We start from the raw sequence: 26349 nt of genomic DNA on the forward strand, positions 1-26349 counted from the left end.
TTGGGTAAAGTCAGTATTGACTTGAAAAACTTCTTATACCTACTCACTCTTTCACGTTCATTTCATTAAGTTTCATTTGGCTATAAATTTTGATTTCAAAATTTAAACAATATTTGAAGATTATATCAAATAATTTTGTTTAGAATTAACATTTTATTTTTGCTTGAAATATAAATTTTTTAAAATAGCTTTTAAGGGTGTTTTCCTTTTTCAAAATTTTTTCTCATAAAATTCATTGTTTTCACATTCAAACATGATTTCAATTTTTAAATATCTTTTTTAAATTTCATCTTTAAATTATGTCCCTGCAAATAATTCCATATTTTAAAAAAATATATCTATTACTACATGGAGAAAAAATAAATATAAATTAATAACAAAGAATTAACATAACTAATTTCTAATCTAATTAATTATAATATATATATATTTAATATATATCGAATAAAATAAATAAAATCGTGAATACACCTAAGTTTGTGTTCAAGACAACAAGTACATTTACACCGAGAAAAAGCTACATCATCCCATGACTAGTACTAGTAGATGACACTACATTTATACTTAAAAAATACTATAGTAGTATGTTTTTTGCCTATGGATTTTGGCCCCCCCCCCCCCCTCCCCCCAAAAAATAAAATTGTTATAAAAACCTTGGATTTTGTTGTGTCAGTGTACTTTTCCTGAAATTAGCATCTTATAGCTGTTCATATATATAAAAAAATATTCCCCATTTTAATTAGCCAAAAAATTGAAAAACAATAAAAATCATCTCATTTATTATATCCACCACATAAAAATAATAAAAATAATATAATAAATCGATACACATAACATCTCGCATTTAAGATAAAGGCCACCACAACCCCTTCAAAACTCATCACTATAATTGCCACACAATACACTTAGCATAAAGACATTTTAGTCTACAAACTCTTCTTCACATATATCCTTATCTTTTTTCCCCCCTTCAAGAACAAAGAACATCAAATCTTGAAGAAACAAAAAAAAGAAACACCCAATATTTAGATCTTAGTATAAATTTTATTATCTTTTTAAAACATTTTTTCAATCATGGATAATATGAGAGTTAGAGAAGAAGAATTCAAGCAGAGCAATCGAGAAAACAAAAAAACAGAGCAGATACAACAGCCACAACCACCACCGTCTGCGGCGGCGTCACCACCGTCAGCTTCATCATCTCCGGCGCATGAATTTTCCTTCACAATTTCACTTCACCCAACAAATTCCATAAAAGCCCCTGAAAATAAAACCAAACAAAATCCGAACCCGAACCCAAACCCAAACCCGAATCAGAACCCATCCGCCATTGATTTAACTCCAGCTGATGAAATTTTCTTCCATGGCCATTTACTTCCTCTTCATCTTCTTTCCCATCTCCCTGTTTCACCCCGCTCTTCAACAAATTCCATTGACAGTTCACTCCCCATTAATAAATCAGAAGAAAAAATCCAAAAATCCAGAGACTTAGATGATGATGATGATGAGTCTTATTATGATCTAAATCATAGTTTTCATCATCATGAAACAACAAATTCTTTTAACATACCAAAAGATCAAAAACCAAAATCCAAATCTTTTTCCATTTTTGGATTACCCAAAAGGAAAAAAGGGGAAAAAGAAGAGAAGGAAAAACACAGGAAGCTGAAATTTGATGTAAGTCAAGTTTTAAAGAGGTATATGAGAATGTTGAGGCCATTTTTGTCATTTGGAAGCAGAAAAAACATGGAATTTCATAGACAAAGTTATTCATTTTCTGGGAATTTGAGTTTTAGAGGGAAGAACAATAATAATAGTAGTAAAGGAATAAAAAGAGGTGCATATTCAGCTCCAGTTTCTATGAAGAATTCACCAACAAATAGTGGATTACTTGTAGCAACACCAGGGGGTAATTATGGTAATTCATCATCATCTTCAAGTAGTGATAGTACTATGGAAGAATTACAGGCTGCTATTCAAGCTGCAATTGCTCATTGCAAGAAATCTAGTTCTTCAATGGAAGACAAGAAAATCAAGATATCATCAGCATGAAGTAAAAAGTGCAGCTCGATGGACTAAACTTCTGTTATATGCGGGGTTTGAGGAACGGTACCAGTTTTACCTCATATTTCTGCAAAAAGCTGATTCCACAGCTCGAATTTGAAAATGAATCTTGATTATTTTTATCCTCTTTGGTACTACTATGGAAGTTTTTTTTTTTTATTCCCTTGTGTATCATAATCATGAAGTATATTTGTAAGTATTTTTTTTTACTACATGAGCTTAAAATATGGATTATTCATGGTGATGGATTGGAAGGGCAACCATGTAGAATTTTTTTCATGAGTTCTTTTTCATGTAAATTATTATTTCTACACTGTTTGTTAGTGTATAGAAATTAAACTCTTCTACGAAATTGATATAGTAATTAGTTATCTATTATCAGAGAAATTGATATAGTAATTAGTTATCGATTATCATTGCTTTCAAATGTTGATAGAGGTCAAGTAAGCCATTAAAAAGAATAGTATTAGACTCTTGATTCGAATAATACGAGAAAATTCTCCAATTTTACTGTTGTATGTTATTTCGACTGCCTTGTTTATTTTATTAATTTCCTTTCTATCATTCTTTAATTATTCCCTAAAAAATAAAGATAAGGTGCGCGTATATCTCGGAGTTATATGGGATATGTTGTTATTTTGAATAAGAGAAAATCAAATGCTAAGAAGTTGACTTGGTTTGATGAAGATCATGATATGGTTATAATTATTTTTGTTCAAATGTTGATAGAGGTTAATTAGGCTATTAAAAGAATAACATTAGTCTATTGTTTTGAATAAGAGAAATCATATGCCAAGAAAATGACGTGGTTTGATCTTTGAAGATCATCTTCATGAAAAAAAAAATGAATCTTGATATTTTTATCGGAAAAGGGCTTAAAATGTCCTTAAATTATTAGAAATGGTACACACATTTTTATCTATTAGGTCTAAAATGCTCTTGGCATTCACCTTTAAGTTCAAAAATGACTTTTTCTTTAACGAAAAAGGGCATGAGGGACATTTTTGTACCATTTTTAATAGTTCGAGGCATTTTAGGCCCTTTTTCATAATTGAAATTTTATTAAATAAAATTTTATTTTTATAATTAATTTTAAATAATTAAATTATAACCAATAGATGGCCGCCACGTGTTTTAAAAAATTATTTAATTAAAATTTTGTTAAATAAATTTTAATTTTTTAAAATAATTAAATTATAACCAATATATAACAGCCACGTAATTTAAAAAAATATTTAAATTATTTGATTATAATTATATTAAAGAAAATGTCATTTTTGGACTTAAAAGTGGATGTTAAGGCATTAATTTTCAGAATTTTATATGATAATCATCCACCTTTGGTTTCAAAAATGACATTTTCTTTAACATAATTTTAATTAAATAATTTGAATAATTTTTTTAAATACGTGGCGGTTATCTATTGGTTACAATTTAATTATTTAAAATTAATTATAAATCAAAATTTATTTAACATAATTTTAATTAAATAATTTGAATAATTTGTTTAAACAAGTGGCGGTCATCTATTGGTTATAATTTAATTATTTAAAATTAATTATAAATCAAAATTTATTTAACATAATTTTAATTAAATAATTTGAACAATTTTTTTAAACACATGGTGACCATCTATTGGTTACAATTTAATTATAAATCAAAAATTATTTAACAAAATTTTAATCAAATAATTTGAATAATTTTTTTAAACATGTGAAGGACATCTATTTGTTACAATTTAATTATTTAAAATTAATTATAAATCAAAATTTATTTAACAAAATTTTAATTAAATAATTTGAATAATTTTTTAAAACACATGGAGGCCATCTATTGGTTACAATTTAATTATTTAAAATTAGCTATAAAAAAAATTTTAACAGAATTTTAATTACGAAAAATGACCTAAAATGCCCTCAAAATATTAAAAATGGTACAAAAATGTCCTTCATGCCCTTTTGAATTTTAAAAAAGGGTCATTTTTGGACATAAAGATGGACGTCAAGAGCATTTTAGGCCCAATTGATGGATGAGGGCATTTTTGTACCATTTCCAATAATTCGAAGACATTTTACACATTTTTCCGTATTTTTATTAATCTTTAGTGTTTCTTCTTTCTTGCATACTTAAAAAATTGATGTCCTAGTTAGAGTGTCATTTTTTTCCCCAAATGTTTATTAGGGTCAATTTAGCTATTAAAAGAATAGCATTGGTCTAATGTTTTGAAAGTTTGAAGTATTCAAAGTTTGTTAAAATTAGTTGTGAGTATCAAATGTCTATCATCCAGGTAATGCAGATTAGCACTTAGATTTATCAATAAAACCTGAGTTTTTCTATACACGAACAATATGAAAAATATTTAATTTACATAAGTAAATCACTTTAAAAAGTATTACAAGCAACTCTATTTAATAAGAATTCTATTCAACAATAACCTACAATAACATGTTAAATTATACACGACGATGTAAAATTTATTTTATTCTATGTGCTATGTATCATTTATTAATACCGATTGTGTTTTTCAGATCACAATGTTTTACTATTTTATTTAACGACATATAATCACGGAATTATATACATTATCTACTAATGTGGAAATCAACGTTTGCGGAAAAAGGAAATATCTACACATTAACTTATTGTCTACTCTACTAGCCACTTTCATTCTATTTGTTTTGATCATAAGTGTTTGAACTTGATGAACAACAAAGTCATATAAATTAATGATTATGATGGCTAATCAGCAATTATGTTTAGGTACCTCCCCTCCCTCCCCCCCCAAAAAAACTAAATTAGCTATGATAGGGAAGTATCCACAATCTACATTGCGATGTTCTTTTTCGAATGGGGCACTTACATCTTTATTTGATTGAGAAGCAGATGAGATTGGAACTCTTTTTTGAGACGCAACAAAGTTTTTTTGTATTTCAGCTTGTAACTATGACACTTATTCTGGTCAATTTAGTGCTAGCAGAAATGCTGGCCAACTCCAATGTAATGATGCATAATATTGAATAAATAAACCATTGTTCAACCAAGAAAAAAAAAAAAAAGAAGGGACCATTGAGGTTGTCTTAGAGTAATAATGGAACACAAAATACAGAGCATGTGTAACATGTTGCTTTCAATGTGTTCATGCACAACTCAACTTTTAAATTTTTCTTCAGTCCATTCTTCTTTTTGGTCTTTGACAACTCTTCTTAATGGTGACTACCAAATCCCAAAATCCTTGTGCTTTTTTTAGTCTCTCTTCCTTTCCGAATCGTTCTATCTCTATCATCTCATCCACAAGACTAATCAATTTTAACATAAAATTTTGTGTGGCTCAAAAAGAGAGAAATTAATGCACGTACTTCTTGTTTTCGTTTAATTCTTTAAAGGGTTAACCTAATAGATGACAGTGATCGTCTATGAAAATTCTTTTTTGATAACAGATGAGAATCAAATTCAAGACAATTATATGCTTTACTATCATGCATTTTGAATTGTGTGATTATTTCTTTCGAAACTTAAGCTGTTAAAAAACATACGATTTTATTTATATGGTTAGGTCTTCAACAAGCGTTACAGGTTGCCATCATCATTGGATAATGGTTAACGATGGTGAATCTAGAGTACAACTTATGACAAAATATTGATAAATATTTAATTATAAATTATTATATATTAATTTGAATTTGCTATAGAAAGTAATAATTTTTCAATCCTGAATTCGCCCTCTTATCATGGATAATTCTAGTTTTCTTGTAATGGGACCTGATCTTGACAGAACATGCAAAAGATGAGAGTGTTCGACAAACATTCATTCTTCTTATCTTTCATTACCTTTTACTAAATAATTAGTTGACTAGATTTTTAAAGGTATAACAAAAGTCACATCTAAAGTTTATCGATTTTTTGAGTTTCTTCATATCAGAATTATCAAATGTGTGAATTTTCTACCTGAATCATTATTAAATATTTATCAAAACACATATTCATAATTAGTTGTTTCCTGTAACGATGGGGATATATCAGATGGGAAAAGGGAACAACTGATAGTTGAAGTGTGTTTGGATAAATCTATATAGTTGGTGATGATAGTTTAGATAGAAAACTCACAAATCTATAATTTAAGTTTGAAACTCAAAAAATCGAGATACTTCTGTTGTGTATTTGACCATTATATTTTACTAGGATTGAGGAGGTGACCATTAACTTTTCCTAAATACTAATTAGTTGAGGAGGTGTATTTACATTGTTGTAAATTTACAAAATAGGAGTAACTTATATACCAAAGATAAAGCTAGAATTTAAAGTTTATGTATTCGGAATTTTAGTTTTTAAAAGTTATTGATTCTAAATTAATAATTTATACATATTCAGTTGGACCTAAACTACTAAATCCGTCCACCCCATAAGCTATACCGGAAAAACAAGCTAAAAGGGGTATACAAGAGTTTCAATGAATAAAAAGGGATTTTTATTTTTTTATTTTTTTTCTTTGTTAATTATGGGAAATGAGGGTTGAATTAGAATATTTAAAAGTTTAGGGTAAAAATTAAAAAGATTACAACACAACCCCAAAAAGTCTCCTCTTTCATATTTCAAAATTAAAAATTTCTTATTCTTTCCTATCTCTTTTTTATTAATTTGCCTTTTTCTTATTTTCTTGTTCCTTTTGCCCTTTTCTTCTTCTTTCTTAACTTCTTTGCCTTTTTTCTTCTGCGTTTTTCCTTTTCTTTTCAACTTTTTGTGTTTTCATCTTCTTCTTCTTCGGATATTATCATCGTCATTTTTTTTCTTCACTCCGATTTGATTGTGAAAATTATGAAAAAAAATTGATGAAAAAAATTTAAAATATTGAAAGAATTTCATAGTTTGTCGAAAAACAATTGAAAGTTACTTAAGCAAAGAAGATATGTTGTTTATATAAACAAGAGTTGTTTAAGCAACCGAGAGATGTTGTTTAAACAATCCTAAATTGTTTAGTTCAAACAACCAGAAATTGTTTAAACACTAAAAGTTGTTTAAACAACCCTAAGTTGTTTAGTTCAAACAATGATCAGAAGATGTTTAAACAACCTTAAGTTGTTTAGGTGTTTTCTATGATTTTTTAGTTAAAACAATGAGAATTTTGTAAATATCAGCTAGTTGTTTGGAGAGATATGAAAATATTTACTAATTATTTTGGAGATCGAGATATGAAAACATTTGTTAGTTGTTTAGACAGATGTTTACTAGTTGTTTGGAGGTGGTGATGACGTGGAGGAGGGGAGGTTGGGGGGAGGATGGGGCTGAGGGGTGGATGAGGGGCAGAAAAAAAAAAGGGAGTCTTTTGTAAATTAAAAAAACTTGTGGGTTCTTAAAATATGTGTCATTATTACAAATTAAAAGAGAGTCCCTTTTACTTCATTTTCAAGATTTGTGTCCTATTTTTTTTATTTATACTCTCAAAAATTTCTTTTAATTCACTTCCCCATTTATACTCTAGCTTAGCCCCTGAATATCACTACAATTACTGCTTCTTTGTTAGTTCATGTGACAATGAGCTCAAAGCTAAGTAACTAACGTGCTCGCATTGCTGCCTCCTACACAAAAGTGAAGATTTATATTTGATGAGTTCAATTTTTATGTTTACAACAATTCTTTATCGTCTTTGTTTTCTTAGAATCAATCATAATTTCTTCACCGGATATAATATGGCCAAGAAAAGCAACCGATCTTAACTAAAACTCGCTGAATATGTTGGTATAGTAGATCTAAAAGGCAGTAGACAAGCAGATAGTTTGAAAAGTAAAGGCACTATTTAGGATCAACCTATTCAGTGGGTCACATGAGTTGATGTTTATGGAATTTCATTTCTTTTATCAAAGTACAACAATAATGTTTAATGTGGTACTTTGGTCCAGTTTCACATCCCAACAACTACTTTTTTTCTTTGTTGATTTGAACTCTCCAGTCTTCATAATGATGGTAATTTTGAACCCAAAATATGATCATTATAATGATTTGCTACTCATGAGGAACTAATGAGTGAAATAAGAAATAATTAAATATCATTTACAATCATCACACTATTTTTATTGAGAAATTGTTTTTTCCCCCTAAAAAATAAGGAATAATTATGCCCTAGTTCCGAGCAAATTATGATCGATTTTATGACTATTTATGTCATTTCATTTAAGCTTATATTTGATTGTCCCACTAATTCTAATTAACGGAACATTCTATTCCATCAAGTCTGATAGCTCTAAATATGTCTATTCAACATACCTTTTCATGAAAAAAAAAAAGGGAAAAATGACTTAAACAACTGTTTATATATGCTTACTAGCTAAAAGACTTCATTTATTATTATTAGTTTAGTGTGAAACTAAGAAAGAGAGATGTGCCTGAGACAATATGAAAGCATACACAATTAGTCCGAAGTAATTTGTTCAAGAAAAAAGCATGTCAGATCAATATATTTTTTTGGTTTTGAATTCTTCCAAATTTTTGCAAAGTAAATATTTTACAAAACTATATATAAAGCGTTTGATTTTATTTGTTTTTTTAAAAAAGAAAAACTAATTAATTGACTATCAAATGAATTCCCTAAATTAGATGACCTTTTTTTTTTTAAACATAGCATAAAACATGCCAATCTTGTCACCACCAATCATTTAACCGTAATTGTGAAAAGCTCCAAATAATAACAATTCAGAATGGTCCACTTATTTTCAGAAGTTAGTGATTTAAGTCATTTCTTTCTTTTCCAAGCAGTTAACACTACTATATCATTTGGCACTGAATTAAATTGAAAAGACAATTCACTTCACTGCTAACAAAGTACTTAGCAAATTCACATTACACTAAACTTATCACTAATGCTAGATTCTTTTACAAGTGGCTTCATTTTACTTATCATATTTTTTTTATACGATCTTTTTTTAAAAAATTTAACTAAAAAGGTAATTTGTCTAAATTATTATTCTTATTTACTCCCTCCGTCTCATATTGTTTCTTTGGGACCAATGAAAAAAGAAAAGCAAAATCGTATCCCAAGAGGTATGACCTAAACAACTATTTTGAATTAGTTATTATTAGTAAGTACGATAACTAAAATGAATTGACATGATTGTATAATAGTTTCTTTGGGACAAAAGATCAAAAGAGAAATGCAAATCCATTTCTGAAAATTAAATTGCCTCATTAATCATTTCCCCAAATCTTTTTCTTCCTTTTTGACTGAGGGACCACATTTTTGATTGGTTAAAGATCAGATATATCATATCATAAGAGAAGTTAGATCCAATGCATTCAAACTAATAACATGTAGTTAGTCTTTTTAGTTTGGAATTCCCAAAATTATAAATGGAAAAAGAAAAAGAAAAAGAAAAAAAGAGATATACTTAAATGGGCTCGATGAAGATTTTTTTTTCCCCTTTTTTTCTCGTAATTGGAAAAACGTGCAAGCATACTTTATTTAAGTTGAGTCTTTTTCTTCTTTTTTCCAACTGAACAAAAAGTGAATAAAAAGAAAAATAGTAGAGGAGCCTAATTAATAATAATTAATAAGAGTAACATATTTTTCCATTACTTTTTTTCCATCTCCATAAAATTTTCTAATCAAGATCGATATTCTATCAAAAGATATCTCATATTTTTTACATTAATCAGTATCCAAAATTTTGGAAAATGTATATAATATATTATTAGTATGTATAACTAGAATAACATCTATACATATTGATCTATTGTATAGCTGAAATGATATGTATACATATTAATGTATATAACATCCATTTATTCAATATCCATTATGCTAGTGTATATTTTTACATTTATTTGGTATGCATTTGTTTTCATTAGTATCTTTATAATTCTACATTACATGGTATTTATCTAACAAATATGTAAATATTTATTTGCATTGATATCCATTGGTTCACACGTATCCACTTAATAAAGTATTATACATCCGTTTGCGTTGGGTATATATTGATATGTATACGCGTTTTCTCTTATTTCCTCTTTTTCTACTGGGCTTCAGATGTTGATGTTCTATTAACTGAGCTGCAGTGTATATCCAGCCCAATTTGTACAAGCATAAAATAACAAAACAATTTGGACTAATTAGAAGCTTTAACTGATCTCAGCCCATAATAAAGCCCATAGTTTATACCGTTCTCATTAAAAATCAGGAAATTACGCTCAATGATCTTGAAAATTAATGGTTTTGAAGTTTTGACTCTCGTTTGTCCCATGAGCAAAACTTACTATGAATTTTGGAGTAAATGTCATGAAAATTCATAAACACAGTTTTCCTCTACAGCCATGTACTATCGTTCATCCAAAATCAATGTGGAAAAAGGAGGAATAGGAGAAAGAAAGAAAATGTTTCATCGTATTTTTTCTATTGCATCTATATTTATACAACTTTAAAAATTACATCTTAAAAGGGACCTCCTATGATTTTTTTTAATTTGAATCTAAAATAGATTATTTTTTTTAAAGCCAAACGTATAAGTTAGAAAAGAACTCCCAATTTAATTGATTATTTTGTTTCAACTCTTGATGAATTTTAAGTAATTTGCAAGGCCAAAAGTTCGGTTCTTTAAGATTTCTCTGATTAAAAATTTGAATGAACCTGTTGTATATAGTGTTGAGTAGGTCAAAGTGACATTTCTAAATCTACACTGTTAAATATAATGTTGCAAGACAGTTTTTTATCTAAACAAAAGTATACTCCTATTGTATTTACCTTTCTTTCAAACAAGAATATTCTTCATCATTATTATGCATAGAATATTTAATAGTTCAACCAATATGAGATGTGACAGAGTAATGAGTATTTCTTCATTTTTTATTGGAGATTTTGAGTCGCCTTCATTAGGAAAAACTTTAATCATACAATAAAATTTTTTGAATTGAATTCAAATTTAATTGAGCTCTAATATAAATATCACATAATATATCAAATTGAATAAAAATCAGGTTGTTAAATACTCCAAACTATAGGCTTTAGATTAATTGGTCAATGAGAAATAATCACGTAAACAAATGAATGTTGATCATTATCAATTATTTTCTTTTTTTTTTGATACTGATTATCAATAATTTTCTAAGTGCATTAGAGATTGAGCATAACAATATATCATTTTCTTTGTCTAAATTTACAATTTCAAATAATTCATTATGTCGAAATATGTGAACATAATATTTATAATTTGAATAATAGAAAATAATCCTGCGAAAGTTTATTACATGTAAAAATATAGACGATTATTATGAATCCGAAAATGCTATATCAAATTGTCCCATCTTATTATGTGAAAATGAAATGAAAGGCACGTACCTGTAGTCACATTTAATTTGAACTTATCATATTTGGAAGTTAAGTACGTTCTTCAACTACCAGTTTTCCATTTTTTCAAAAAAAGTGTCTTAACTATAAAAATCATGATTTATAATATTATTATGAAATTCTTATTGTAATTCATTTCACAAATTAACTATCAAAAGTCCGAATATTTATTTTCATCTGTTTGATCAAGATTTTGGAAAGGTAAATATATATTTTTAAATAAAAATAAAAAAGAATTTATTTTAGAGAAATAAGATATTTGATCAAGTTTTTAGAAAAAAAAATGTTTTTGAGTAATACTAGAAATTATATTTCAAAAAATTTAAAAATGTTTATTTTTTTTGAAAAAACATATTTTCGAAACCTTGACCAAGCACGATTTGATGTTCAGATATTGCTATTGAATAAAACACATTTTATCTTTCAAATTGATAAATCATACACAATTTGTTACCCTCCGTCCCACACCCTCATTGAACTCAAATGACATCAATAAGGATCGTAGTGGAGTGATAAGTACTTTATTGTCCTTAATCGTATATCTCAAGTTTGAATTCCCAAGGAACAAAGGACTTTACCTTAATATGGAACTTTGTAACACAACTCCGGTGAGAAATTTTAAAAAAAAGCTCAAATGACATATCACTGCCACCCCTAGAAATCTATTTTTGCTACTCCAAAAGTTGTACATTCTGCAAAAACTCAACTAAACCAAACATTAACGTTATACTCAATTTTCTCTGTTCCATTTGTCTTCAATTTCTGTTCTCTTTCTCCGGTAAGTTCATCTAGTCTTTACGGAAAAAAAATCTTTGATTTCACCCTGTAATTTCATTCTTCATTTGGTTACTTACACGTTTTGTACTCTTACGTAAATACTGTATATTATATGTCTAAAAAAATTACTGCTAAGTATTCAATACGATGGCGGTGTCGTTTTATTGGACTGTGTCAATTGATTATGGCAGTGGCACATTCGAATCATATTAAAAAGAATATGCTTTTCTTTTCTTTTTTCCAGCTAACTGTTCTTCAAAGCTCAGTCTTTGACAGTTATTGTTTCTGAATTATCTATTTTGTATTTTGCGGGTTTCTTGATTTGCTACCCTAATAAGATCAACACTGATTATTTGAGCTGGGTTTAGTTTCTGATACCATTTTATTGATGGGGTTTTGGTTTGATTTGTTGGGTATTCAGCAAATTTGTGTATTGTTGTAGTATATACATGTTTCCCCTTTTTGAATTGTGATCAATTAACGATTGGGGAAAACTGTAAAAAAATGGATTTTTATGGGAAAGATTTGAAGATTTAGTCAATTTGATGAATGAAATGTAGTAAATGAGGGGGAAGATTCAATCTTGATAAATTGGGGTTTTGATTTTGTTATGGGGCTATAGGACTGTAAAGTGGAAGCTTGCTCGGCAGATATTCATAATATTAGAAAAAATGAATACTGTGGGGAGGATAGGTAGCTACATTGGGAGAGGGGTAAGTAGTGTTTCGGGGACTTTCCATCCATTTGGTGGTGCTGTAGATATCATAGTGGTGGAGCAGCCGGATGGGAGTTTGAAATCCTCTCCTTGGTATGTTCGATTTGGGAAGTTTCAGGGAGTTTTGAAGACAAGAGAAAAGGTGGTTAATATAGCTGTCAATGGCGTTGAAGCCAGTTTTCATATGTATTTAGATAGTAGGGGACGAGCTTTCTTTATAAAGGAGATAGATATAGAAGATGGGGAGACTTTGTCTTCTTCTTCATCCTCAGGTGAGGATACTGATGGGCAAAGCAGTAGTAAGCGGCCAACAATATCAAAGAGTTGCAATTATGATGCTGCTGAATCTAATTCAACTACTCAGTTTAATGTGAGCGGTGAGAATGCCTTGGTGAGGGCCAATTCCCGAAGACCTGGGATTTTAGGCATGGTTTTCAGGAGGAAGTCGATGAAAAAAGACAGGCTTCCTGGGGAAGACAATGATGCCAGTATTAGGAGGACAGACTCGTTGGAATGTGCTGAAATGGCAGCTGATCTGTTAGAAATGAAGTGGTCTACTAATCTTACCCCCAAGAGGTACAGTAGAGATTATGCCATACCAGTTTCTTCCCAAGATATGTCGAAGGGTGTTAGAGAAGAGGACTTGCAAATATATGACAAGAAAAGTGATACGAGTTCTCTTGCACATGATAACATGTTAGACAATCTTGATTTCCGGGAGCTTGCTCGTGAGAAGGATGATGGTTCTCATCCAAGCTTTCAGACTCAAGAGAAGTCTGTCAAGGAAACTGGTAGACATGCGTTATTTTCAAAATCTGAGAATGCCACAAGAGTGTCTGTTGTCCAAGGTGTTGAAGATTATAGTCGTGAAGAAAGCTTAAGAATTTCTGGTGATAGTGGTGAACTAGGCGTAGTTAACACTGATCATGATGCCACGGGCGGTACATTTATATTTGAGGTTGCGAACCCCTGTTCCAAATTTGTGGATTCCCCTGAGATAGAGAAACACGATTCTTTTACAGTTAGCTGTCTTCCCAAGGAGGAACATGAAACTGCTGCAGTCCAGTCCTTTTTCTATTATGAAACTGAAGAGAACTCGACAGCGGTGCTGGATGTTTCAACTGAAGAGTTTACTCAAAACTTGTGTGCTTCTCATGATCTCGAAGCTCGTATGCACACCCAAACAGTGCTCAGTCTGAACGAGTTGATGTCAAAGGGAAACTCTCAACCAGAAGAGGACTTATTATTTGAAAAAGATCCTTCAAATGGTTTCAAGGTTATAACCAACAATACTTATCCAAACTCAATCTCTCATTTTTTGGTCTCCGAGAGTGGTTCGTTAAATAGCTCTGCGGCAGAAGCAAATCTTGGGTGCATTTTACCCATCTCTTGTTCAAGCACCTCAACCTATGAAGATCAAGATCGGAAGACTAGCATAACAGATAAAGCAACAAGCAAGCTGGGAGCCTCTTCAGGGGATCTTGGTGATCCTAATGAATCTAGTGGCAGTTTGGTCCCTTTATCTGTTTCTTCATCAGAAAGCTTGGAGGAAGAGCACCTTGTCTTTGGTGATATTGATGATTGTTGCGACACTGTAGCCAGATACACGGAGTCCACTTCTTCAGATTATAAGGAAAAAGAAGATTACCCCCCTGCACCTTCAGGCTCTCCTGATATCGAAGACTATCGAGTACCAAACTATGAGTCTGGTCCTACTCTAATTAAGTCCATCCAAAGTGATCTGCCAATTGTTGCAGATGGAAGAAAACTCAAAACTGTATCAAGCAATGTTGACATTCCTGCAATAGTTCAGGACAATGGAGTTATGCGGATAGGCAGATCTTTACCCAATATGTGGTCTCATGATAATGCTTTTCCTTCTAACCCGGAGAACTTACATTCATCAATTGTACTACAGACAACAGAAGTTGGTGAGTTCGCGGAGGAGGTGAAAAATATTTCAGCCACCCCAGAAATTGGTAAGAAATTATAAATTGTGCCCCCTTTTAAAATCATTTTGAAGCTTATTATGATGCCTTTTCTACTCTTTATATTTGTATAGTTTGAGTTTCAGATAAGTTTTCTATTTCGTCTGGTGATATTATGATTTTACCTTGAAGGACCTGAAGTTTAATTTTGTTTTGGATGCTTGAGGTTAATATGCTGGAAAAAGAAGTTGATTTATATGGACTAAAAGATTAGGCTAGATAATCATTGACGAGTTTGAATCTTTGCAGAAAGAGATCCCAGATCCATTAATTCATTGGGTAGTAGTAGCTGGAGATCATGGTCTTTTTCTTTTAAGAGATCAAGAAGCATGAAAAATTCTGGGTTGTCCAGGGATGAAGATGTAAATTCTGATGCTAAAAATATTTCAAAAAACACAGGTGGTGATAGAGATAAAGATGTGCCAAGGCCAAAGATTTCTAAGAAGAAAATAATGGTAACCACTCCAACACCTGAACAACTGGCTACTTTGAATCTGAAGGAGGGAAAGAATATAGTTATTTTCACATTCTCGACCGCAATGCTTGGGAAACAGCAGGTCATATGCTGGGACTTTTCCCCCCCATTACATCCCCCTTTTGTGTTTGAGCACTTTCAAGAAATTTTTCATCTTTCTTTCCAAGTGTGGCAAATGCTTCCATGCTTATAATTTATCTAAGGTGCTTACTTCACAGGTTGATGCACGTATATATTTGTGGAGATGGGACTCAAAAGTTGTAATATCTGATGTTGATGGAACAATTACGAGGTAATTGATTCATTTTCTACAATAGATCGTTGGTGATATTGTCCTCTATATGAGCTTGCTTCTGTGTCCAAGACTTGTTATTTTGTTCAACTTTGATCACAATGAATTAACAATGGTTAACTTCTAGTTTATGCAAATGTATGCGTCGGTGGTTATTATTGATATCTATTTGTATAGGTAAGATATATCATCCTTGATCTGTTACACAAATCTGTCTTATCTTTTTTTTTTGATAAGCAGGAACTGTCTTGTCCAACCATCAACTTTAGCAAGTAGTAACAATTTTGACCGTAAATTGCTTTCTACATGTAGTTAACTCTGTGATACACTTACATGTCCAACTACCAATCACATTGGATGTGAGATGGTCTTAATTGCTGAACCTTCACATGATGCACTTGGAGCTGTTGAAAAATTCCACAAGCCTAGCGCTCACCCTCCGTAATAGATTGTCGCAAACCGGAGTTAAGAATAGAGTTCAATTTATATATTATTGTAGAGAAAAATGGGTCAAAGTTAGATATGAATTGGATGTTTTGGTACGAATGAGATTTTATCTTTTGAAAGGGAACTTGGAAGATGGAATTTGGACATCAAATTTGGAAACCTCTTCCAAAATTTTTCTTAAATGTTCTATAGAGTTGCCTCAGAATTGTTTTTAATCAGTAGTACAAAATTGTAATGTAACCAGAAATGAATTCAGAATAGAGAATCCAAGCTGAAAATTATTGTAACTTTACCCATACTTTACACCATCTGGCCTTGAAACATACTACTAGAAAATAGGGCTTATTTGGTGCAACCTGAAGTATAGTTATCAGAAAGAAGAAAATGAATCCAGTAGGGATGCAATTTAGCAGAGTTCAAAAGCAATTGACAAGTTTGGCGTGCCCCCTGGCTCTTGGATCAAGTAGATTGAGCCGTTGAATTTTTGACTGAAGCCAAACATTACGACTCTATGTTGTGTCTTTCCATCAAAACCTGGAACAGCAACAGATAAAATCATTTCTAGCAAATGTTGCTAAGTGTTCCTTTTACAGGCAGAATTTAAGTTACAGCTTTTCTAGGTTGAGTCATTCTTTCACTAGAAATATCTATAACTGAGATGATACATTGAAACAGGTGGAAGTTGGTTTACATTTTCCAACTTGTTAAATCAGATTTATAAGGTTCAAACTTTTCTATGCTGGTCCTTTTCTCCTCTTTAAACTTCTGTTGGTTCCACTCTTTGGTTCCTTAGTGAACAAGAAAGGTAGACTTTTGTTTGAGCTGGTTGATATATGATAAATAATATAGATGTTTTTCCTTGTGCATATCTGATGTGCGATATTTTTGTCAATTAAACAGATCTGATGTTCTAGGACAGTTCATGCCTTTGGTTGGGATGGATTGGTCACAGATAGGCGTTACGCATCTCTTTTCGGCTATCAAGGTCCATAGACTTTATTTGTTTTCTCTTTTTCCTTTTTTTTGAGATTTATTGAAACTTCTTGCCACACAAATGTCGATGACATGTTTTAGACCACAAGCCTCAAAAGTCTTTCTATCTTAACTTCCTTGCCCTGTCAAACACCACCACATAAATTTGGGATGGAGTTTTCATTTCTAACTCATTATAGCGTAAGAGTGCATCATGACTAGACAATTCCTCTTTGCTGCAGGAGAACGGATATCATTTGCTTTTCCTAAGTGCACGTGCTATTTCACAGGCCTATCTCACTAGACAATTTCTCTTTAATCTTATGCAGGTAATTTGATGAAAAGAAAATTTGGCTTAAGTAATCACTTTTTTCTCTCCTTCATTAATTTGACTTCATTTTTTTTTGACTTTTGATTTTGATAAATGCAGAATGGAGAGGGATTACCAGAAGGACCAGTTCTTACATCACCTGATGGAATTTTCCCTTCTCTATTTCGAGAAGGTCACCAGTTATTCATTTCTTTATTTTCTGAAGAGTTTCCCCTTGATCTTTTCATTGCTCCAAACTATGCATCCTATTGAATTGCTAATGTTTTGTTTTACGTATTCATATGAATCATGATTATTGGAATTAAACAAGACCATCTTGTAATTTCTATCCTTGTATAGTTTTCAATTGGGGGTGCTGATAGAGAGCATGAAAGTAGAAGTAAGCTGTTGCCTCCTTGCCGGTGCTTACCGTTTACTCCCACTCCTCTTTGAAGAGCATATTTGCACTGTTAGCCCACTCTTGCTACCACATATTTCTGAAAAAAAAACATTTCGTTAGTGCCAGATTGCTGTTCCCACTCTTATATGATCTTTGATTTAAGTGCATTTGAAGAAGGAACTTACTCCTGAAGATGTAACAACTATTTTATTGAAATTATCTACTCCAGCGAATATGGTAATGATGCCAGGAAGTTGTATGCTCTCAGTTGTTGGATATTTACTGACTTTTCTTGTACTCTCATGTTCTTATGTCCTTTTTTATATATTTAGTCGTTTTAGTGATTTTTAACTATTCTGTTGACAATTACCTCCACAACTCTGCAATATGAAAGAAAAGATCGATGACATTGCCGGCAAAGTGCCTCAAACTGTATCAGTAGTAACATGCATTTAGAATGCAAAAGGCATTATTGGTTCAGTGGCTGCTAGTTTCATGCAAAAAAGCATTGTTTGGTTCACTGGCTGCTGTTTCATTTTTTTTAGAGCATGAATGCCTTGCAGCATGTCTGAATCTGATTGAGTATTAGAATATTAAGAAGTGTTCTGAATTTTGCTAATATTATGACTGAGAGATGCATATACCCTTTTACCTTTTGCAGTGGTTAGAAGAGCTCCTCATGAATTCAAAATCGCTTGCTTAGAGGTCAGTTTCTTGATTCATATTTGCTTCCTTTTTCCGTAATAAAACTTTTTGCATTTTAAGCAAAAGAAGTTTTGCACGTCTCCCAAACAATGAGTCTGGGGAGGCTTTCAAACTGTTGCTTGATGATCTGTATTTGGCTATAGTGCTTTTGTCTTTTTACTGAAATAAAGACTACTCAATTATATCTTTAGTCAATCTTTCTTTTTTGTTAGATGAAGGGAGTTATGACTAGTAAACATTATACAACCCGAGTAACTGTAATAAATGGTAGTTAGCGCTTTTGTGTTTTGATGCACGAAGACTCATTGTTTACACTGGCAGATCTCCAAATGCTCAATATGTACAAACCAGTTGCTCGATACACTAAGATTTGGTTATTATTTAAGAAATCTTACTGCTATTCAAGGTGGATGACAAGTTGGGTTGTTCGGTGTCGCTTAACATATGACTGTGCAGAAACATCAAATGTTTTTAGTGAAACAAATAAATCGCAAGATGGATATAATGGCTAAAAGAGTATGCGTGAAACTTTCGGAAACATCTTTTACCATAAACACAACAAAGTTTTTTTTCCTTTATGTATTTTTGTTTTATTTTTCTGTTTATCGCGGGTTTTCTATGGGAATAACAAAGTATGCAAATTCTTGAGGGCAAGGAGTATCGAAATTACTGGCTGTGTGGAAGATATAATTACTAATGTTGAGCATATGTATCTAGCCATGACGACAAATGCAGATCAATAATCTGTTAACTTTCAAGTTTGCAGGATATAAAAGCATTGTTCCCTTCTGATAGGAATCCCTTTCCCTTCTACGCTGGTTTTGGAAACAGACACACGGATGAGATCAGCTACCTCAAGGTTGGAATACCTAAAGGGAAAATCTTTACTATCAACCCAAAGGTACATAGTCAACTATTACTCTCAACTGGAAAGGACTTTTTGCAGATAACTCTGTTAAAGAAAGTTTCTAATGATTTTTTTTATAATCTACAGGGTCAAATTGTTGTAAATCGCCACATAGACACAAAATCATATACCTCTCTTCATAGTCTTGTCACTGCCATGTTTCCAGCGATTTTATCATGTGAGCAGGTTGGAGTTTTTCCCTTTTCTAATTTCTATGAATTTTGGATTGTTAGCACGTAACATAGTGAAGAGAAGTATATGATCTCGTGCTTCAATAATTCCCTTCTGCAAAGGATGTAGGATTTAATTAGCTTTCTTGATGTGGAGTATAAGATTCACTTCCACCATCGTGTTAATTTATCATCTTGTCTAGTCATGAATATGTTTCCCTTATTTAGAGACTTAAACCCCATCTAGAATTACAGTAGGTTCACTACGCTCAAGTTCTCTCACCTTGTCTCCAGTGGAAGCTCAAACTACTTGACTTAGTCATCATTTTTGTTTCAAAACAATTTCTGTTGTGCTAGGCCCTGCAGCCAAGGAGCAGCCATTTGGTGTGTCCCTTCTTCTTACAGTGTTCTTGTAGCAGTGTTACTTTTTCTTTAAATGATTATTATCATTATCGATCTTGGGATTGAGGCGTAGTTTTTGTTATATCCTCATTATCGGTATCTTTTTGTATAGCAGACGCTTTGAAGAGTGTCTCCTTCTGGAACACTGTCTCTACTGTGACACAGTTGGATAAATTCTGTTCTAAATAATTAAACCAATTATAGGAAGTAAAAGGTAAGACCTTGGGACTCTTTCCTTTGGTTAGAAAGTTTTTATGGACAGCATGGGAAGCAGTGTTATCAAAGGCGAAAAGCGCAAAAAAGATCTAAGGTCCGTTGGGGCTTTAAGCACAAAGCGCAAATAAAGCGTGGGCTTTAATGAGAAAAGGCGCAAAGGGAGAAAAAAAAACAAATATATATGTATAGTCCAAGACTAATAATTATAAACATGAATGACAATATATATGACCAAAGAAATTGAAAACAAATTATGATAAAGTGAAAGATCAATTGTTTAGTGTCACTTCTTAAGAAGAGGCTCACTGGCAAGGAAAAGTTTGCCTTAGAACCTTGATGATGACACTGAAGAGCACATAAAGCGAGGCGAAGCGCTCAACACGTTTTGAGCCTCGCTTCAGGGCTTAAGCGCGCTTAAAGTGCGCCTTTGACTACATTGATGGGAAGTCTAGAAGTTATTGAACTGGAAGAGATAATTACTTGCATCCTTTTACTGGGAATAGAGCCTCATAGTGCTGAAACTTGAAATGATATTTTTGGAAAGTTAAAACCGTGTACAAAGCAAAGAAAATTGAGAAGTAAAGAACCTTGAACCTTGGTCCTTTTCACCTGGCTGGACATTTATTATTATTAAACTTACAAAATCAAAATCGAATTAGGGATAACTAGCACATCTCACTACAGAGTGGAACTGGATTGTGAAAGTACCAACATTTTCAGCTTAAGCTAACCAGTTTTCCGATGTAAATGTTTGAGAGTGTACCACAATGGTTACGGGAATAGGTTGTCTCCTTGTATGGTTTTGGACAATTTTCATCATATGATCTAGCTTTTGCGGTTGAGTTAAGCCCTATGTTAATTTTTTTAACATGATACCAGAGCCAGACCCATCACTGTTGTAGTATTTCCTAGTGTTGGGTCCTGAAGTATTGCTACTGACGTTCCGGATGTCAAGTGCGGGGTGTGTTGAGGTGTTAGGGTTAACCATATTGGTTGAGGAACTGTGATATAGTCTCATTATATGATTTTGGACAATTCTAAACTCATGAGTCATAATCCAGCTTTTGGATTTTCAGCCCAAAGTCCATTTTCTTAAGGGTAAGTAAAACCTTTGGACTTGCCCTCTTCTCTTGCTGGATATGTTTCAATAAAAACTTGAGAAGAACGAGTTTAGTAATTTATATAGGTAATTTGTAAACTTCATATACGGAAAAAGGAAGCATACAAACTAAATTTTATTTTAAAAACTAAAGCCAAATTCAAGTTAGTGTAAGAAAGGAAAAACCTTTAGACCTGAGTATTTTGGTTCCTTTTAAATTTTAATGTTATTGAATGCTAAAATGCTTAATCCAAAAGATAACCAATGCAGAATATTTATTGGGACAACGCCAGGTAGTAAAAGGACTCGACCCTTTAGCTGAACATTATATAGATTCATTCAAAGCCTGCGATAAATGTACTTCTCTCTTGGCCGTACATTTTTCTTCAGCGTTCTTGAAATGACTAAATTTACAAAAATAACTTCTACTAGTGCTACAATCTCAAGGTTTAGGCAGAACGAAATATCCTAATCCAAATTTGTGTTGTTTATTTTGTGGTATTTTGTTTTATCCATTAGCCGCTCCCTTTTCTTTTTCCCTTCAATGCTGCGCGTCCTTCATGGTTAATTAAGTGCTCTTCTAGGGGAGCATCTGTGAACCTTGTATAAAGATGGATGATTGTAACTAACTTTGAGAAGAGATAGTTTGTTAATGTTACTAAAATAAACCTAGCTAACAATATATTATGGCCATGTGATGGATTATGGTCCCCTCCCCCCCCCCCCCCCCTAAATTGATTCTACTATCGGCTGGTACAAGAGTTGTTTTAAAAGCGAAGCGAGTGATATGGTATTTTACCGATCATGGGCGGGTTATCACTAAGACACGGGGCATAAGGCCCACGAATTGTCTAGTTTTTAATGTTTTCTATCAAACAAAACAAATATTAAAAAAAAAGATCATTGCCAAAAACACACTTGAACTAACAATTTTACACGAGTTTCACATCCTAACTATTAATTGTTCCCTTTTCCTTTCTCACCTATCACTATCTATGTATTAAAACACACCTTAAAGCTGACTAGACCAAATGTTTGAAAACAATCGCCAACAGGCACATGGGAGTCAATTTTGTCCATAAAGAGTTCGTCCACATGACATATACAGTATAGTGATTAATTGAGGTGACTAGCTTTATATTTTTTCTTTTTCTATTTTCCACTTAATACCTTTAAATCTTTCTTCATTTCTTCTTTTCTAATTAGATTTTCTCCTTCACAAGAGTTGTCACGAGTAGGGGTGTTCACGGATCGGTTTGGGTCGGTTATTGGTCAAAACCAAAATCAAACCAATTTAATCGGTTTTAAAATTATTAAAACCAAACCAATCCAATTAAAATATATATATCCATCGGTTTGGTTGTTATCGATTTGGGTTCGGTTTGGTTCGTTTATTCGGTTATTAATTATACACAAAAATAAAAGAAATTATTCATTCAAAAGAGAAGAAAAGACAATAATCCATTCAAAGAAAATAAATTGTCTTCGTGCCATTTTGGATCTTATAATTCTTATACCAGGACTTTAATTATTTTTAACTTCCTGTTTATATATTGTTAGCTAATCTAATGTACTAAACAACACAAACTTACCGAACAATCCATAAGCTAATAATATGGTTGTACAAATAAAAGATGTATCATACCTTACTATTTTAGATTCGTGTGCTGTAGTGCTGTATTTTTTGCATAAAAAAGTGTTCATAAAAAATAATATAGTATGTATATATAATTATAAAAAAATATGTATATAATTTATTGGTTCGGTTCGATTATTTCTTCGTTTTTTTTTGAACAAACCAAACCAAACCAAATAAAAAATCGGTTTATTTGATCGGTTCGGTTTGGTTTTGTTTTTCGGTTTGGATCGGTTTTTACCCAAACCGTGAACACCCCTAGTCATGAGAACTGAACATTACAAAACAACAAAAACTACTTGTAACTGATTTAAGATGAAAACAAATTCGCAAAACAACCCAATTAAGTTTTCTTGTGGTAAACAAGATTTCCGTTATAGAGTCCACAGAGTAATCTCAATCTTACTTGGTTTTCGAATTGAATTTCTTTTCCTATCTGTTAGATTTATTGTTTCATTTTATTTTTTGATTATAAAAACCCTTGTTCCTTCATTTCCCAATTGGGTTTCTCTGTTCCTTCATTTCCCAATTGGGTTTCTCTTGAGTTTATTACTTCATTCAGTTTTTTATAAATTTTGGGTGACCGACAATAATGGATTCTAATTCTCTCTGGGGCATATGTCTAACGGGTACGGTACACAAATTTCTCTTTCGATCTGTAAAATTTATTACTTCATTGTAAATTTTTTGTATAAAAATCCGTGTTCCTTCATTTTCCAATTGGATTTCTCTTGAATTTATTGCTTCATTAAATTTTAAATAAATTTTGGGTGATCAGAGATAATGAATTCCAATTATTCTTCAGGGTGTGTGTCTAACGGGTCCATACATAATCAAACTATGCATTCGCTTTTAATGACGACAATTTCTCCGATCGGGTCCTAAGGATTGAGATTGTACCCAGCTTGCCAGGATTTAAAACCGACGGTGAAGTTTTTATTGGTATTATTGACTTCCCATAGATTGTTACTTTTATTAGAAGAGATATCAAGAAATATAATTATTAGCTTTTCGATTCTGCATAAGGGTTTAACATCTCTTTGCCTTGGGACTTTTCTGGTTTAAAATGATTAGAATTGAAAAGCTAATCATTTTCTTTCTTGATATCTCTTCCACTAAAACCAAGCTATGGGAAGTCACCAATGCCACTAAAACCTTCACCGTCGGTTTTAAATTTCGGCAAGTTGGGTACAGTCTCAATCCTCAGGACCCAATCAGAGAAATTTTTGTCATTAAAAGCAAATGTATAGTCTGATTGTGTATGGACCTGTTAGACCCACACCCTGTAGAGATATCGGAATCCATTATCTCTGGTCACCCAAAATTTATATAAAATTGAATGAAGCAATAAATTCAAGAGAACCCAAGGAAATGAAGGAACAAGGGTTTTTGCACAAAAAAAATGAAGCAATAAATTTTACAAATAGGAAGAGAGAACCAATAGAAGGTTGTGGAGGACACCAAATTGGGTAGAAGATTGGTAGGTAGTAGTTCGTTGTCTCGATATCCGTCCATACTAGTAGTCATAGTAATGCTCATGCAGTTTCTTGTCCTCTGATTTCTGATACTATATGTTGTTACTTGTACTTCGATATTGTATTATTTTGCTGTAGTTAGAACTCCAAATGCTTTCACTTCCGTTACTTCTTTTTGGATGGTTTTCCTTGAGCCGAGGGTCTGTCGGAAACAACTTCTCTACCTCTGAGGTAGGGGTAGGTTTGTGTACACTCTACCTTCCCCAGAGTCACTTTGTGGGTACATTAGGTATGTTGTTGATATCTGCAAATAATTTGTCAGTTGTCAATTCAGATTATGGTCATTCACCATGTGCAAAAAGTATAGTTTTCTGGATTCTGGAACATCCTTAGACAATTGCATTTTCGAGTCAGGACGAGAAATATTATGCTGTTTACTTTTGTTTGTAAATGGTTCATTGATTGCCACTTATTCTGGGTGTTGCTTGATCATATCTCATACTCTTTCGGGATATGAAATAGGCGCGAGTCACCATGTCAAATGCTTCTTTCATGTACATCCAAAGCTGTCTGGAAGCTTCAATAATCTTACTCTTGCTCAACAATTTTCACTTTTCTTCAGGAGGATTTTAACGTGTGGAATTTCTGGAGACTTCCGCCTCCTTATATTGATTGAAAATGAGCAGAGTCCATGCTGAACTATTCTTTTGAGATTCAGGGGTGGTACCCCCCACTGCCAATGTAAGATTCAGGTAACTTTTATTTATATTTTCAACTTCTGAGGCTGAAATTACAGGAATTTGTTACGTAATTGTAGATTCCAAACACAGTCTGTGGTCTAATGTGTATGCTTTTACATTATTTTTTTAACTTCTTGCAGCAAAAGGCTAATGTGTCTATACTATAAATACGCGGCAAGTTTGATTGAACCACAGACAAGGTTCATTGTATCTGTATATCGCACATGGAAGTGACTAGTGTATATACTATTGATTTATATCCGTCATCTTGGAGGAGAAAATCGTGTACTCAATTTTCTGGTATTCTGCTCATCAATCATAGGCTAGCCAATTCGCTTGGCCATACATGTACGTATATACCTACTTCTGGGAGTAAAATATGAAATACGTTCCACATCAGTCCTCCTTTAGGACGAGTTGAACTTTGTAAATTGTTGTAGTATTAGTATAAGGTAAGTGTAGATTTTGTAGTAGTTTGGTAATCTATAGAATCTTTGGCTTATAATGGAACTTGTATGTGGAGACAAGTGTGATGCTAACGGTGCATACATCTTTGAATTGTGAACAACACATCAGAATATTGGACCAGCATTTGTAGTAACTTTTTTTTTTAATTTATAAAGAGTATATTGCCCGGATTCTTCAAAATCCTGATGGATGTGTGTTGTCAGATCCTAAAAAGGTAGTTCATTTTGGAGTCTGAGCAACATAGACTTTAGTCCTTGAAATTGGTTGGATGTTCATCTTCAAATGCTCTATAGATAAAGTTGGTGGATAAGATGCTCCACTAATTTATTGTGGCATGATGAGATTCTGCCTAAAAGTTCTAAGAATATAGTGCATTTGTTAATATTGTATACATTATGATTGCATAATCAACGGTTCTGATTTTTGACAAGTTCCTATTTTGATACTTATTAGAATAGAAGTAATCCATCAATTTCAGTTTACGGAACATAATTTGATATGGTACAGAGTTTAAGAAAGAAATGAAGGATTTTTGAAATTTATAGTCTTAACTCTTAAGTATATCATAGCGTTTACCTGACTTTAATTATTTTTTTGAAATTTGTGACGTTAAACATGTTACTCCTATAACTTTTGTATAATTATAGAAAGGAACTTCTCGTTCAGAGTAAAGTTGTTTATTTAGTTTAAATTTTACATTGTTCAGAATCCAGTAGTTTTTTCATCTTAAAAGCAATAAGAAATCTAAATATGCTTCAGA

The 26349-nt window shown here is 32.0% G+C and overlaps 2 protein-coding genes across 5 annotated transcripts; both read left to right on the forward strand.

Annotated features, from left to right (window-relative positions):
• Positions 1–876: 876 nt before the first annotated feature.
• On the forward strand, positions 877–2334 carry LOC129902668 (BRI1 kinase inhibitor 1-like). Its single transcript, XM_055978025.1, has one exon. It carries the CDS (start codon positions 1075–1077, stop codon positions 2050–2052), a length of 978 nt encoding a protein of 325 aa, XP_055834000.1. The 5' UTR covers positions 877–1074; the 3' UTR covers positions 2053–2334.
• Positions 2335–12209: 9875 nt separating this feature from the next.
• On the forward strand, positions 12210–25761 carry LOC129902505 (phosphatidate phosphatase PAH2-like). 4 transcript variants are annotated; one of them, XM_055977770.1, is made up of 11 exons: positions 12227–14866; positions 15125–15432; positions 15569–15642; positions 16990–17074; positions 17304–17390; positions 17492–17564; positions 18433–18476; positions 19243–19377; positions 19471–19569; positions 25004–25122; positions 25262–25761. In XM_055977770.1, exons 1-10 carry the CDS (start codon positions 12844–12846, stop codon positions 25055–25057), a joined length of 2982 nt encoding a protein of 993 aa, XP_055833745.1. In that variant the 5' UTR covers positions 12227–12843; the 3' UTR covers positions 25058–25122; positions 25262–25761. The 4 variants fall into 4 exon arrangements, with proteins under 4 accessions (XP_055833747.1, XP_055833745.1, XP_055833743.1 ...); XM_055977768.1 differs by having other exon boundaries at positions 12228–14866; positions 25004–25133; XM_055977771.1 differs by having other exon boundaries at positions 12233–14866; positions 15275–15432; positions 25004–25133.
• The last annotated feature ends 588 nt before the right edge of the window (positions 25762–26349 follow it).

Source organism: Solanum dulcamara, chromosome 9 (genome assembly GCF_947179165.1).
Source record: "Solanum dulcamara chromosome 9, daSolDulc1.2, whole genome shotgun sequence".
NCBI classification, from domain to species: domain Eukaryota; kingdom Viridiplantae; phylum Streptophyta; class Magnoliopsida; order Solanales; family Solanaceae; genus Solanum; species Solanum dulcamara.

Excerpts from the sequence above, each read along its gene's own strand:
- LOC129902668 (XM_055978025.1), top strand. The coding sequence starts at position 1,075 with ATGGATAATATGAGAGTTAGAGAAGAAGAATTCAAGCAGAGCAATCGA.
- LOC129902505 (XM_055977770.1), top strand. The coding sequence starts at position 12,844 with ATGAATACTGTGGGGAGGATAGGTAGCTACATTGGGAGAGGGGTAAGT. Across the intron at positions 14,867-15,124 it reads TTCAGCCACCCCAGAAATTG|AAAGAGATCCCAGATCCATT; the intron begins GTAAGAAATTAT and ends GAATCTTTGCAG. Across the intron at positions 19,570-25,003 it reads CGATTTTATCATGTGAGCAG|GAGGATTTTAACGTGTGGAA; the intron begins GTTGGAGTTTTT and ends ACTTTTCTTCAG.